Genomic DNA, 15,000 nt, shown 5'->3' with positions numbered 1-15,000 from the left:
GAATATCCTCTCCATGGTGCCTGGAGAGCAGACCAGCAGTGGAGAATATCCTCTCCATGGTGCCTGGAGAGCAGACCAGCAGCGGAGAATATCCTCTCCATGGTGCCTGGAGAGCAGGCCAGCAGCAGAGAATATCCTCTCCATGGTGCCTGGAGAGCAGACCAGCAGTGGAGAATATCCTCTCCATGGTGCCTGGAGAGCAGGCCAGCAGCAGAGAATATCCTCTCCATGGTGCCTGGAGAGCAGGCCAGCAGCAGAGAATATCCTCTCCATGGTGCCTGGAGAACAGGCCAGCAGCAGAGAATATCCTCTCCATGGTGCCTGGAGAACAGGCCAGCAGCAGAGAATATCCTCTCCATGGTGCCTGGAGAGCAGGCCAGCAGCAGAGAATATCCTCTCCATGGTGCCTGGAGAGCAGGCCAGCAGTTCAGAATATCCTCTCCATGGTGCCTGGAGAGGAGGCCAGCGGTTCAGAATATCCTCTCCATGGTGCCTGGAGAGCAGACCAGCAGCAGAGAATATCCTCTCCATGGTGCCTGGAGAGCAGGCCAGCGGTTCAGAATATCCTCTCCATGGTGCCTGGAGAGCAGGCCAGCAGCAGAGAATATCCTCTCCATGGTGCCTGGAGAGCAGGCCAGCAGCAGAGAATATCCTCTCCATGGTGCCTGGAGAGCAGGCCAGCAGCAGAGAATATCCTCTCCATGGTGCCTGGAGAGCAGGCCAGCAGCAGAGAATATCCTCTCCATGGTGCCTGGAGAGCAGGCCAGCAGCAGAGAATATCCTCTCCATGGTGCCTGGAGAGCAGACCAGCAGTTCAGAATATCCTCTCCATGGTGCCTGGAGAGCAGACCAGCAGTTCAGAATATCCTCTCCATGGTGCCTGGAGAGCAGGCCAGCAGCAGAGAATATCCTCTCCATGGTGCCTGGAGAGCAGACCAGCAGTTCAGAATATCCTCTCCATGGTGCCTGGAGAGCAGACCAGCAGTTCAGAATATCCTCTCCATGGTGCCTGGAGAGCAGGCCAGCAGCAGAGAATATCCTCTCCATGGTGCCTGGAGAGCAGGCCAGCAGTTCAGAATATCCTCTCCATGGTGCCTGGAGAGCAGGCCAGCAGCAGAGAATATCCTCTCCATGGTGCCTGGAGAGCAGGCCAGCAGCAGAGAATATCCTCTCCATGGTGCCTGGAGAACAGGCCAGCAGCAGAGAATATCCTCTCCATGGTGCCTGGAGAGCAGACCAGCAGCAGAGAATATCCTCTCCATGGTGCCTGGAGAGCAGGCCAGCAGCGGAGAATATCCTCTCCATGGTGCCTGGAGAGCAGGCCAGCAGCAGAGAATATCATCTCCATGGTGCCTGGAGAGCAGACCAGCAGTGGAGAATATCCTCTCCATGGTGCCTGGAGAGCAGACCAGCAGCGGAGAATATCCTCTCCATGGTGCCTGGAGAGCAGGCCAGCAGCAGAGAATATCCTCTCCATGGTGCCTGGAGAGCAGACCAGCAGTGGAGAATATCCTCTCCATGGTGCCTGGAGAGCAGGCCAGCAGCAGAGAATATCCTCTCCATGGTGCCTGGAGAGCAGGCCAGCAGCAGAGAATATCCTCTCCATGGTGCCTGGAGAACAGGCCAGCAGCAGAGAATATCCTCTCCATGGTGCCTGGAGAACAGGCCAGCAGCAGAGAATATCCTCTCCATGGTGCCTGGAGAGCAGGCCAGCAGCAGAGAATATCCTCTCCATGGTGCCTGGAGAGCAGGCCAGCAGTTCAGAATATCCTCTCCATGGTGCCTGGAGAGCAGGCCAGCGGTTCAGAATATCCTCTCCATGGTGCCTGGAGAGCAGACCAGCAGCAGAGAATATCCTCTCCATGGTGCCTGGAGAGCAGGCCAGCGGTTCAGAATATCCTCTCCATGGTGCCTGGAGAGCAGGCCAGCAGCAGAGAATATCCTCTCCATGGTGCCTGGAGAGCAGGCCAGCAGCAGAGAATATCCTCTCCATGGTGCCTGGAGAGCAGGCCAGCAGCAGAGAATATCCTCTCCATGGTGCCTGGAGAGCAGGCCAGCAGCAGAGAATATCCTCTCCATGGTGCCTGGAGAGCAGGCCAGCAGCAGAGAATATCCCTCTCCATGGTGCCTGGAGAGCAGACCAGCAGTTCAGAATATCCTCTCCATGGTGCCTGGAGAGCAGACCAGCAGTTCAGAATATCCTCTCCATGGTGCCTGGAGAGCAGGCCAGCAGCAGAGAATATCCTCTCCATGCTTGCAGAGCCACTGGAGATACTAAACACCCTTCAGGACTCTTGCCAGGCTGGGCAGGGATGAAGAGTTGTTTTTTTATTTTTAGACAAAATAACCCAATCAAAACGGAAATCTCCTTGAACGTGGGAATATGCCAGGCATATTGAGTCAAAATCAATTACGGCCTATGGTACAGATATTAGAACAAAAATGAACGAAACGTTTAAGAGATCAGATTTTCAGTTTATAAATACTTTGCTACAATGACACACTTAGTTATCTAACCAGCTCGTTCCTTTCTGTTAGCGTGTACTAAATGCACCATCATGCTTTTGGGACACGTGTCTTTTCAGATTCCACAGTGATTCTTTAGTTGTGGACACCACATCACCACTCTCCCTCTCTTGATCTTGGTCCTCATCTTTGTAAGTTTTGATTTTGAAATGAACGTCCAGGTCTTCTCAGTTTGCACTATCAAGTACTGACCGGGGCGGCAGGTAGTTTAGTGGGTAAGAGCGTTGTGCCAGTAACCGAAAGGTCGCTGGTTCTAATCCCCGAGCAGACTAGGTGAAAAATCTGTCGATGTGCTCTTGAGCAAGGCACTTAACCCTAATTGCGACCTGTAAGTCGCTCTGGATAAGAGTGTCTGCTAAATGACGGGTCCCTGGTATAAAGTAGTGCACTACATAGGGAATAGAGTGCCATTCTCTGGTCTATAGTAGTGCACTACATAGGGAATAGGGTGCCATTCTCTGGTCTAAAGTTGTGCACTACATAGGGAATAGGGTGCCATTCTCTGGTCTAAAGTAGTGCACTACATAGGGAATAGGGTGCCATTCTCTGGTCTAAAGTAGTGCACTATATAGGGAATAGGGTGCCATTCTCTGGTCTAAAGTAGTGCACTATATAGGGAATAGGGTGCCATTCTCTGGTCTAAAGTAGTGCACTACATAGGGAATAGGGTGCCATTCTCTGGTCTAAAGTAGTGCACTATATAGGGAATAGGGTGCCATTCTCTGGTCTAAAGTAGTGCACTATATAGGGAATAGGGTGCCATTCTCTGGTCTAAAGTAGTGCACTATATAGGGAATAGGGTGCCATTCTCTGGTCTAAAGTAGTGCCCTATATAGGGAATAGGGTGCCATTCTCTGGTCTAAAGTAGTGCACTATATAGGAATAGGGTGCCATTCTCTGGTCTAAAGTAGTGCACTACATAGGGAATAGGGTGCCATTCTCTGGTCTAAAGTAGTGCACTATATAGGGAATAGGGTACCATTCTCTGGTCTAAAGTAGTGCACTATATAGGGAATAGGGTGCCATTCTCTGGTCTAAAGTAGTGCACTATATAGGGAATAGGGTGCCATTCGCTGGTCTAAAGTAGTGCACTATATAGGAATAGGGTACCATTCTCTGGTCTAAAGTAGTGCACTATATAGGGAATAGGGTGCCATTCTCTGGTCTAAAGTAGTGCACTATATAGGGAATAGGGTGCCATTCTCTGGTCTAAAGTAGTGCACTATATAGGGAATAGGGTGCCATTCTCTGGTCTAAAGTAGTGCACTACATAGGGAATAGGGTACCATTCTCTGGTCTAAAGTAGTGCACTATATAGGGAATAGGGTGCCATTCTCTGGTCTAAAGTAGTGCACTACATAGGGAATAGGGTGCCATTCTCTGGTCTAAAGTAGTGCACTACATAGGGAATAGGGTGCCATTCTCTGGTCTAAAGTAGTGCACTATATAGGGAATAGGGTGCCATTCTCTGGTCTAAAGTAGTGCACTATATAGGGAATAGGGTACCATTCTCTGGTCTAAAGTAGTGCACTATATAGGGAATAGGTGCCATTCTCTGGTCTAAAGTAGTGCACTATATAGGGAATAGGGTGCCATTCTCTGGTCTAAAGTAGTGCACTACATAGGGAATAGGGTGCCATTCTCTGGTCTAAAGTAGTGCACTACGTAGGGAATAGGGTGCCATTCTCTGGTCTAAAGTAGTGCACTATATAGGGAATAGGGTGCCATTCTCTGGTCTAAAGTAGTGCACTATATAGGGAATAGGGTGCCATTCTCTGGTCTAAAGTAGTGCACTACATAGGGAATAGGGTGCCATTCTCTGGTCTAAAGTAGTGCACTACATAGGGAATAGGGTGCCATTCTCTGGTCTAAAGTAGTGCACTATATAGGGAATAGGGTGCCATTCTCTGGTCTAAAGTAGTGCGCTATATAGGGAATAGGGTGCCATTCTCTGGTCTAAAGTAGTGCACTATATAGGGAATAGGGTGCCATTCTCTAGTCTAAAGTAGTGCACTACATAGGGAATAGGGTGCCATTCTCTGGTCTAAAGTAGTGCACTATATAGGGAATAGGGTGCCATTCTCTGGTCTAAAGTAGTGCACTATATAGGGAATAGGGTGCCATTCTCTGGTCTAAAGTAGTGCACTATATAGGGAATAGGGTGCCATTCTCTGGTCTAAAGTAGTGCACTATATAGGGAATAGGGTGCCATTCTCTGATCTAAAGTAGTGCACTATATAGGGAATAGGGTGCCATTCTCTGGTCTAAAGTAGTGCACTATATAGGGAATAGGGTGCCATTCTCTGGTCTAAAGTAGTGCACTATATGGGAATAGGTGCCATTCTCTGGTCTAAAGTAGTGCACTATATAGGGAATAGGGTGCCATTCTCTGGTCTAAAGTAGTGCACTACATAGGGAATAGGGTGCCATTCTCTGGTCTAAAGTAGTGCACTATATAGGGAATAGGGTGGCATTCTCTGGTCTAAAGTAGTGCACTATATAGGGAATAGGGTGCCATTCTCTGGTCTAAAGTAGTGCACTATATAGGGAATAGGGTGCCATTCTCTGGTCTAAAGTAGTGCACTACATAGGGAATAGGGTGCCATTCTCTGGTCTAAAGTAGTGCACTATATAGGGAATAGGGTGCCATTCTCTGGTCTAAAGTAGTGCACTATATAGGGAATAGGGTGCCATTCTCTGGTCTAAAGTAGTGCACTATATAGGGAATAGGGTGCCATTCTCTGGTCTAAAGTAGTGCCCTATATAGGGAATAGGGTGCCATTCTCTGGTCTAAAGTAGTGCACTATATAGGGAATAGGGTGCCATTCTCTGGTCTAAAGTAGTGCACTATGTAGGGAATAGGGTGCCATTCTCTGGTCTAAAGTAGTGCACTATATAGGGAATAGGGTGACAGTTGGGATGCAGACTATATGTCAGTGTCGTTACTAACAATAATTCATAGATTGATTGTATTGGTTTTATATCAAAATGTAAATGAACAGATGGCGCTAAAGAGAAAATCGCAATGAACGTGTAAATAAATAATCATGACAGTCATTGGGAGCCTGGGGCCTGAACCGGACATCCACATCCATCACCAGTTGAAGGACAGAGGGACACACTGGGGCCTGAACCGGACATCCACATCCATCACCAGTTGAAGGACAGAGGGACACACTTGCTAGAACCTGCTGCTCGTTCTAAAAAAACTGAACTTTTGGTAATCAAAAAACAGTGGCAGCAGAGATGATTCTGTATTACATTAAAAAGTAAAATAAGTGTATTTCTGCCATTGCTCAAACGCACAGATCACTTTATAATCCCTTCCCAAAGAAACAGCCGGTAATTTGAAAACTTGGGATAATCATTCTGTCATGCTGCTTTGTTGCCGATATAACAACCCCCCCCCCCCCCCTTGCCACACCAGATATTCAGCCAATCAGCGGCCGCCCACTGATGCGTTTCCAAATTTGAAAGAACTGGATAAGAAGGTACGTTAGAAGAACAGGTTGTCATCCTTCTAATCAGGAACTGATTCAGACCAATTAACTCCCCGGGAGAAACAATAAGCAGGAAAGTTTCGGCCCTCCAGGAAATGAACAGGTTCCTGCACGAGTTACATTGTATCAACCAATGGTTGTGTACGAGTTACATTGTATCAACCAATGGTTGTGTGCGAGTTACATTGTATCAACCAATGGTTGTGCGCGAGTTACATTGTATCAACCAATGGTTGTGTGCCACGTCATCAACTGTGAGATCTGGCATGAGTCTGCAATGCAGTTGGGCTAGACCTTCACGTGTTACCATTTGATGATGCGCTCTGCCAGCGGTGTGTGCTAATGAAGTGCCACAGGTTTGTATTGTATTGTATTGGATGCTAACGCTGACCGTTTGATGATGCTCTCTGCGGTGCGTCTGGCCTTCTCTGTGGCTCTGGGGCCCCCTACTGGACACACTGCTGTCGCCCTGTACCCATCCATGTAAGTAGCACACACCTAGGGAATTAATAAATACATGTAATTAATTAATTGATTTAAATGAGAATGAATAGACTTGATTCATATAATATCTACAGGACAGACTGTATGTGGCTCTGAACCTGGAGATGATAACTGGGACATTGTTTTTTACCTTGTAGTCATTCGACGGAGCAAAACCTCTGGCCCCGGTCACTTTGACCACCCCGCCCTCCACACCTGAAGACCGACAGACAGACACATCAGACACACAAACAGTCTCTCCCTCCCTCTCTCTCTCTCTATGTCTCTCTCTGTCTCTGTCTCTGTCTCTGTCTCTCTCTGTCTCTCTCTCTCTCTCTCTCTCTCTCTCTCTCTCTCTCTCTCTCTCTCTCTCTCTCTCTCTCTCTCTCTCTCTCTCTCTCTCTCTCTCTCTCTCTCTCTCTCCCTCTGTCTCTCTCTCTCTCTCCCTCTCTATCCCTCTCTCTCCCCCCCTCTCTCTCTCTCTCTCTCCCTCCCTCTCTCTCTCTCTATCCCTCCCTCCCTTCTCTCCCTCTCAAAACTGATAACATTGTAGTCTGTCCATCTGATGTTCATTAGGATGTTAATCAGAGGTTGAGCTGAGGACAGTGAGCCAGTTCAGAAAGGGTTTAGTTTGGGTTCAGACTATGGTTCAACTACGGTTCGGTTCCGATTCATTCCAGATGTGACTGTTGATGGTTCATTATAGGGACACAGGGTTCCCCCTCTATTCCATGTTAGGGTTATCCTCTACTGACTGTTCTACATGATACCCCATCCTCAATGTGTGTGTGTGTGTGTGTGTGTGTGTGTAAAAAAACTTCTCTGCACTGATAAGAATAATCACTGATATGATTGTGATGTGCTGTTGTCTCATCTAGCTATATTAAGATGAATCCAATAGCTAAGTCGCTCTGGATAAATTACTAAATGTAAAAATGTGTGTGTGTGTGTGTGTGTGTGTGTGTGAGTGTGTGTGTGTGTGTGTGTGTGTGTGTGTGTGTGTGTGTGTCTGTGTGTGTCTGTACCTGCTACTTCAGAGATCTTGACGTTAGAGAAATCACAGGTGACGTCAGGAAGCAGGTATTTCTGCGGGTCACCGATCTCGTACACTAGTTGCTCGGCAACCGTTCCGAACGACACCAATCCGCCTGTTTTGGGTGGTTTGGACAAAACGAACGAACCATCAGCTGAACACTCCACCACTGGGAAACCCATGTTATCCCTGAGAAGGAGGGAGGGAGAGAAGTAGGGGGAAGGGAAGGAGAGAGGGTGGAGGGAGGGAGAGAGGGAGAGAGGGAGAGTGGGGGGAGGGAGGAGAGAGTGAGTGTGGGGGAGGGAGGGATAGAGGGAGAGTGGGGGAGGGAGAGTGGAGGCGAGGGAGGAGAGAGGGAGAGTGGGGGAGGGAGAGTGGGGGGCGAGGGAGGGAGGGAGAGTGGGGGCGAGGAGGAGAAAGGGAGAGTGGGGGGAGAGAGGGAGAGTGGAGGGAGGGAGGGAGAGAGGGAGAGAGGGAGAGAGGGGGAGGGAGGAGAGAGGGGGGAGGGAGGAGAGAGGGAGAGTGGGGGGAGAGAGGGAGAGTGGGGGGAGAGAGGAGAGAGGGAGAGTGGGGGAGGGAGGATAGAAGGAGAGTGGGGGAGAGAGAGAGAGGGAGAGTGGGGGGAGAGAGGGAGAGTGGGGGAGAGAGGAGAGAAGGAGAGTGGGGGGAGAGAGGAGAGAGGGAGAGAGGGGGGAGAGAGGGAGAGTGGGGGGAGAGAGGAGAGGGAGAGTGGGGGGAGAGAGGGGGAGAGAGGAGAGAGGGAGAGAGGGGGGAGAGAGGAGAGGGAGAGTGGGGGGAGAGAGGAGAGAGGGGGGAGAGAGGGGGAGAGAGGGAGAGAGGGGGGAGAGAGGAGAAAGGAGAGATGGAAACAGTCAGTCAGAGTAGTACTAGTATTGGTAGTAACATGATTATATTCAGCGGTAAGAGATAACACACGCTTGCAGCAGCAGCGGAAAGAAAGATAAGACATTAAATAGGACATTAGTGTATAATGTTGTTCTCTCATAAGATATAGTAGATTGAGCTAGCATTGGGACGGGAAATGGGACATCATTCTCTCACCAGTCGGGTACTGTGTGCCAGTCTGTGAATATTCCACCTGTGGCCTGGGCACCACACTCTATAAGATGGCCTGCAAGACTGAGAGAGAGAGAAAGGTTTAAACATCATTTAAACTACTTTAACCACAGTGACATGAACTGCTGTATTCTGGAATGGCTTCTCCTTATAGTAACCGTCACTGTTCTCATGCCTTATAGTAAACTACACTGTTCTCATGCCTTACAGTAAACTACACTGTTCTCATGCCTTATAGTAAACTACACTGTTCTCATGCCTTATAGTAAACTACACTGTTCTCATGCCTTATAGTAAACTACACTGTTCTCATGCCTTATAGTAAACTACACTGTTCTCATGCCTTATAGTAAACTACACTGTTCTCATGCCTTATAGTAACCGTCACTGTTCTCATTCCTTATAGTAAACTACACTGTTCTCATGCCTTATAGTAAACTACACTGTTCTCATGCCTTATAGTAAACTACACTGTTCTCATGCCTTATAGTAAACTACACTGTTCTCATGCCTTATAGTAAACGACACTGTTCTCATGCCTTATAGTAAACTACACTGTTCTCATGCCTTATAGTAAACTACACTGTTCTCATGCCTTATAGTAACCGTCACTGTTCTCATGCCTTATAGTAAACTACACTGTTCTCATGCCTTATAGTAAACTACACTGTTCTCATGCCTTATAGTAAACTACACTGTTCTCATGCCTTACAGTAAACTACACTGTTCTCATGCCTTATAGTAAACTACACTGTTCTCATGCCTTACAGTAAACTACACTGTTCTCATGCCTTATAGTAAACTACACTGTTCTCATGCCTTATAGTAAACTACACTGTTCTCATGCCTTATAGTAAACTACACTGTTCTCATGCCTTATAGTAAACTACACTGTTCTCATGCCTTATAGTAAACTACACTGTTCTCATGCCTTATAGTAACCTACACTGTTCTCATGCCTTATAGTAAACTACACTGTTCTCATGCCTTATAGTAAACTACACTGTTCTCATGCCTTATAGTAAACTACACTGTTCTCATGCCTTATAGTAAACTACACTGTTCTCATGCCTTATAGTAAACTACACTGTTCTCATGCCTTATAGTAAACTACACTGTTCTCATGCCTTATAGTAAACTACACTGTTCTCATGCCTTATAGTAAACTACACTGTTCTCATGCCTTATAGTAAACTACACTGTTCTCATGCCTTATAGTAAACTACACTGTTCTCATGCCTTATAGTAAACTACACTGTTCTCATGCAAGGAACAAACACAATAAGTGTGTGTGTGTGTGTGTGTGTGTGTGTGTGTGTGTGTGTGTGTGTGTGTGTGTGTGTGTGTGTGTGTGTGTGTGTGTGTGTGTGTGTGTGTGTGTGTGTGTGTGTGTGTGTGTTTACCTCCCAGCGGCCAACAGGTCATAGTTGTTCTGCTTCCACCCAAACTGTTAGAAAAAACACACATCACATCAACACATCACAACAAAACATCATAACAACACATCAAATCACAACAACACATCACAACAACACATCACAACAACACATCACAACAACATCACAACAACATCTCATCACATCAAAACACGCAAAAACTCTCTCAAAAAAAAAAAACATGTTTAAAATCAGTGTCATCTGTTTCCCTGGTCTGAGGACTGTTTTGACTGTTACAAGAACGGATGGTAGACATGAGAGGGATTAGAGTCCACACACACACACACACACACACACACACACACACACACACACACACACACACACACACAGAGAGTAACCTACAGAGTGCATAAGAGGTCCGAGGGCGACAGCACTGTCCACACATCTCCCTGTGACTACAATGTCAGCCCCTAGGTCAAGACACTTCTGGATGGGTACCGCACTGTGGACAGAGGAAGAGGACAAGAGGGGGTACACAGTGAGTACACAGTGGCAGAATACATGACCCCTGTGACTGACCCTAAATTAAAGAAAGCATTTGACTATGTACAGACTCAGTGAGCATAGCCTTGCTATTGAGAAAGGCCGCCGTAGGCAGACCTGGCTCTCAAGAGAAGACAGGCTATGTGCACACTGCCCACAAAATGAGGTGGAAACTGAGCTGCACTTCCTAACCTCCTGCCAAATGTATGACCATATTAGAGACACATATTTCCCTCAGATTACACAGATCCACAAAGAATTTGAAAAACACAATTTTGATCAACTTATCTACTGGGTGAAAAACCACACCATGTGCCATCACAGCTGCAAGATTTGTGACCTGTTGCCACAAGAAAAGGGCAACCAGTGAAGAACAAACACCATTGTAAATACAACCCATATTTATGTTGATTTATTTTCCCTTTTGTACTTTAACTATTTGCACATCATTACAACACTGTATATAGACATAATATGACATTTGAAATGTCTTTATTCTTTTGGAACTTCTGAGTGTAATGTTTACTGTTAATATTTATTGTTAATTTCACTTTTGTTTATTATCTACTTCACTTGCTTTTGCAATGTTAACATATGTTTCCCATGTCAATAAAGCACTTAAATTGAATTGAGAGAGAGAGAGAGCGAGAGAGAGAGAGAGAGAGAGAGAGAGAGAGGATCTGTGAGAACAATTCAGAATTTTAAAGTGAGAGGGCACTGGAGAATAACCTCGTACCATAAACAAAAACTGATTGTCCAACATTGTATTGTTGTATGCTGAAGTGGGGGAGGGAGGGATAGAGGGAGAGTGGGGGAGAGAGAGGGAGAGGGGGAGGGAGGAGGGAGGGAGAGAGGGATAGAGGGAGAGAGGAGAGTGGGGAGGGAGGGAGGGAGAGTGGGTGGAGGGAGGGACAGAGGGTGAGTGGGGGAGGGAGGAGGGAGGGAGGGAGAGTGGGGGGAGGGAGGGAGGGAGAGTGGGGGAGGGAGGGAGAGAGAGGGATAGAGGAGAGTGGGGGGAGGGAGGGACAGAGGGAGAGTGGTGGGAGGGAGGAGGGAGAGTGGGGGAGGGAGGGAGAGCGGGAGGGAGGGATAGAGGGAGAGTGGGGGGAGGGAGGGAGAGAGGGAGAGTGGGGGAGGGGGGTGGGGGGGAGAGGGAGGGAGGGAGAGTGGGGGAGGGAGGGATAGAGGGAGAGTGGGGGAGGGAGGGATAGAGGGAGAGTGGTGGGAGGGAGGATAGAGGGAGAGTGGGGGAGGGAGGGATAGAGGGAGAGTGGGGGAGGGAGGGATAGAGGGAGAGTGGGTGGAGGGAGGGATAGAGGGAGAGTGGGGGGAGGGAGGGAGAGTGGGGAGGGAGGGAGGGAGGGGGGGAGGGAGGGAGAGGGGGAGGGATAGAGGGAGAGTGGGGGGAGGGAGGGAGAGGGGGGAGGGAGGGAGGGAGGGAGAGTGGGGAGGGAAGGGAGAGTGGGGAGAGAGAGGGAGAGTGGGGAGGGAGGGATAGAGGGAGAGTGGGGGGAGGGACGGATAGAGGGAGAGTGGGGGGAGGGAGGTAGAGGGAGAGTGGGAGGGAGGAAGTAGGGAGAGAGAGTGGGGGGAGGGAGGAGAGTGGGGGAGGGAGGGACAGAGGGAGAGTGGGGGAGGGACAGAGGGAGAGTGGGGGAGGGAGGGAGGGATAGAGGGAGAGTGGGGGGAGGGACAGAGGGAGAGTGGGGGAGGGAGGGACAGAGGGGAGAGTGGGGGGAGGGAGAGAGGGAGAGTGGGGGGGAGGGAGGGAAAGAGGGAGAGTGGGGGAAGGCACAGAGGGAGAGTGGGGGAGGGAGGGAGGGAGGGAGAATGTTCTTTGCTGAAAACAACCCAACATTGTATTGCTCTAACATACATACAGTGGGGGAAAAAAGTATTTAGTCAGCCACCAATTGTGCAAGTTATCCCCTTAAAAAGATGAGAGAGGCCTGTAATTTTCATCATAGGTACACGTCAACTATGACAGACAAAATGAGAAAAAAAATCCAGAAAATCACATTGTAGGATTTTTAATGAATTTATTTGCAAATTATGGTGGAAAATAAGTATTTGGTCAATGACAAAACTTTCTCAATACTTTGTTATATACCCTTTGTTGGCAATGACACAGGTCAAACGTTTTCTGTAAGTCTTCACAAGGTTTTCACACACTGTTGCTGGTATTTTGGCCCATTCCTCCATGCAGATCTCCTCTAGAGCAGTGATGTTTTGGGGCTGTCGCTGGGCAACACGGACTTTCAACTCCCTCCAAAGATTTTCTATGGGGTTGAGATCTGGAGACTGGCTAGGCCACTCCAGGACCTCGAAATGCTTCTTACGAAGCCACTCCTTCGTTGCCCGGGCGGTTTGTTTGGGATCATTGTCATGCTGAAAGACCCAGCCACGTTTCATCTTCAATGCCCTTGCTGATGGAAGGAGGTTTTCACTCAAAATCTCACGATACATGGCCCCATTCATTCTTTCCTTTACACGGATCAGTCGTCCTGGTCCCTTTGCAGAAAAACAGCCCCAAAGCATGATGTTTCCACCCCCATGCTTCACAGTAGGTATGGTGTTCTTTGGATGCAACTCAGCATTCTTTGTCCTCCAAACACGACGAGTTGAGTTTTTACCAAAAAGTTCTATTTTGGTTTCATCTGACCATATGACATTCTCCCAATCCTCTTCTGGATCATCCAAATGCACTCTAGCAAACTTCAGACGGGCCTGGACATGTACTGGCTTAAGCAGGGGGACACGTCTGGCACTGCAGGATTTGAGTCCCTGGCGGCGTAGTGTGTTACTGATGGTAGGCTTTGTTACTTTGGTCCCAGCTCTCTGCAGGTCATTCACTAGGTCCCCCCGTGTGGTTCTGGGATTTTTGCTCACCGTTCTTGTGATCATTTTGACCCCACGGGGTGAGATCTTGCGTGGAGCCCCAGATCGAGGGAGATTATCAGTGGTCTTGTATGTCTTCCATTTCTTAATAATTGCTCCCACAGATTATTTCTTCAAACCAAGCTGCTTACCTATTGCAGATTCAGTCTTCCCAGCCTGGTGCAGGTCTACAATTTTGTTTCTGGTGTCCTTTAACAGCTCTTTGGTCTTGGCCATAGTGGAGTTTGGAGTGTGACTGTTTTATACTGATAACAAGTTCAAACAGGTGCCATTAATACAGGTAACGAGTGGAGGACAGAGGAGCCTCTTAAAGAAGAAGTTACAGGTCTGTGAGAGCCAGAAATGTTGCTTGTTTGTAGGTGACCAAATACTTATTTTCCACCATAATTTGCAAATAAATTCATTAAAAATCCTACAATGTGATTTTCTGGATTTTTTTTCCTCATTTTGTCTGTCATAGTTGACGTGTACCTATGATGAAAATTACAGGCCTCTCTCATCTTTTTAAGTGGGAGAACTTGCACAATTGGTGGCTGACTAAATACTTTTTTTCCCCACTGTATAACAGTTCAGTACTGTATTGTCCTAACAGTATATAATAGTTCAGTACTGTATTGTTCTAAAAGTATATAATAGTTCAGTATTGTATTGATCTAACAGTATATAATAGTTCAGTATTGTATTGATCTAACAGTATATAATAGTTCAGTATTGTATTGTTGTATTTCTATTGATCCCAGACTTACCCCAGGTAGGCATTCATACTGTGGACGGTTTTAGGCAGCTTTGACCTGCTCACCCCATCAGCCATTCTCACCTCAGAGAGACTATCTTTCTGGAGGACAGGAAAGGTGGGAAGAGGAGAAGAGGAGAGGAGATGAGAGGAGGGAGGAGGAGAGGAAAGGAAAGGAGGGAGGAGGAGAGGAAAGGAAAGGAGGGAGGAGAGGAGAGGGAGGGAGGAGAGGGAGAGAAAGGAGAGGAGGGAAAGGAGGAGAGGAGAGGAGAGGAGAGGAGAGAGGAGAGGAGAGGAGAGGGGAGGAGAGGGAGGGGGGGGGAGGGGAGGGGGAGGGGAGGGAGGGGGGGAGGGAGAGGGAGGGGGAGAGGGGAGGGGAGGGGAGGGAGGGGAGGGAGAGGGGAGGGAGGGGAGGAGGGGAGGGAGGGGAGAGGAGAGGAGAGGAGAGGAGAGGGGAGGAGAGGAGAGAAGAGAAGAGAAGAGAAGAGAAGAGAAGAGAAGAGGAAGAGAAGAGAAGAGAAGAGAAGAGAGAAGGAAGAGAGGAGAGGAGAGGAGAGGAGAGGAGAGGAGAGGAGGGAGGAAGAGAGGAGAGGAGAGGAGAGAGGAGAGGAGGGGAGAGGAGAGGAGAGGAGAGGGAGAGGAGAGGAGAGGAGAGGGAGGGAGGAAGAGAGGAGGGGAGAGGAGAGAGGGGGGAGAGGAGAGGAGAAGAGAGAGAGGAGAGGAGAGGAGAGGAGAGGAGAGGAGAGGAGAGGAGAGGAGAGGGAGAGGAGAGGAGGGAGAGGGAGAGGAGAGGAGAGAGAGGGAGGAGGGAGGAGAAGAGAGGGAGGA

General features: G+C 48.4%; 1 protein-coding gene across 1 annotated transcript in view; it reads right to left on the bottom strand.

The window, feature by feature from the left end:
• The window catches only part of lratb.1 (lecithin retinol acyltransferase b, tandem duplicate 1), a 42,453-nt gene that overhangs the window by 23,865 nt on the left and 3,588 nt on the right, over positions 1–15,000 (bottom strand). Inside the window, exons 5-11 of the mRNA XM_041882317.2 lie at positions 14,186–14,274; positions 10,401–10,500; positions 10,023–10,066; positions 8,605–8,682; positions 7,535–7,731; positions 6,661–6,725; positions 6,418–6,524 (exon numbers count right to left, since the gene is read on the bottom strand). Coding sequence (XP_041738251.2) covers positions 6,418–6,524; positions 6,661–6,725; positions 7,535–7,731; positions 8,605–8,682; positions 10,023–10,066; positions 10,401–10,500; positions 14,186–14,274 — 680 coding nt within the window. The remainder of the gene's footprint in view (positions 1–6,417; positions 6,525–6,660; positions 6,726–7,534; positions 7,732–8,604; positions 8,683–10,022; positions 10,067–10,400; positions 10,501–14,185; positions 14,275–15,000) is intronic.

Source organism: Coregonus clupeaformis, chromosome 8 (genome assembly GCF_020615455.1).
Source record: "Coregonus clupeaformis isolate EN_2021a chromosome 8, ASM2061545v1, whole genome shotgun sequence".
Classification (NCBI taxonomy): domain Eukaryota; kingdom Metazoa; phylum Chordata; class Actinopteri; order Salmoniformes; family Salmonidae; genus Coregonus; species Coregonus clupeaformis.
The sequence above is the reverse complement of the archived record's forward strand: the minus strand, read 5'-3'. Positions and strand labels throughout refer to the sequence as shown.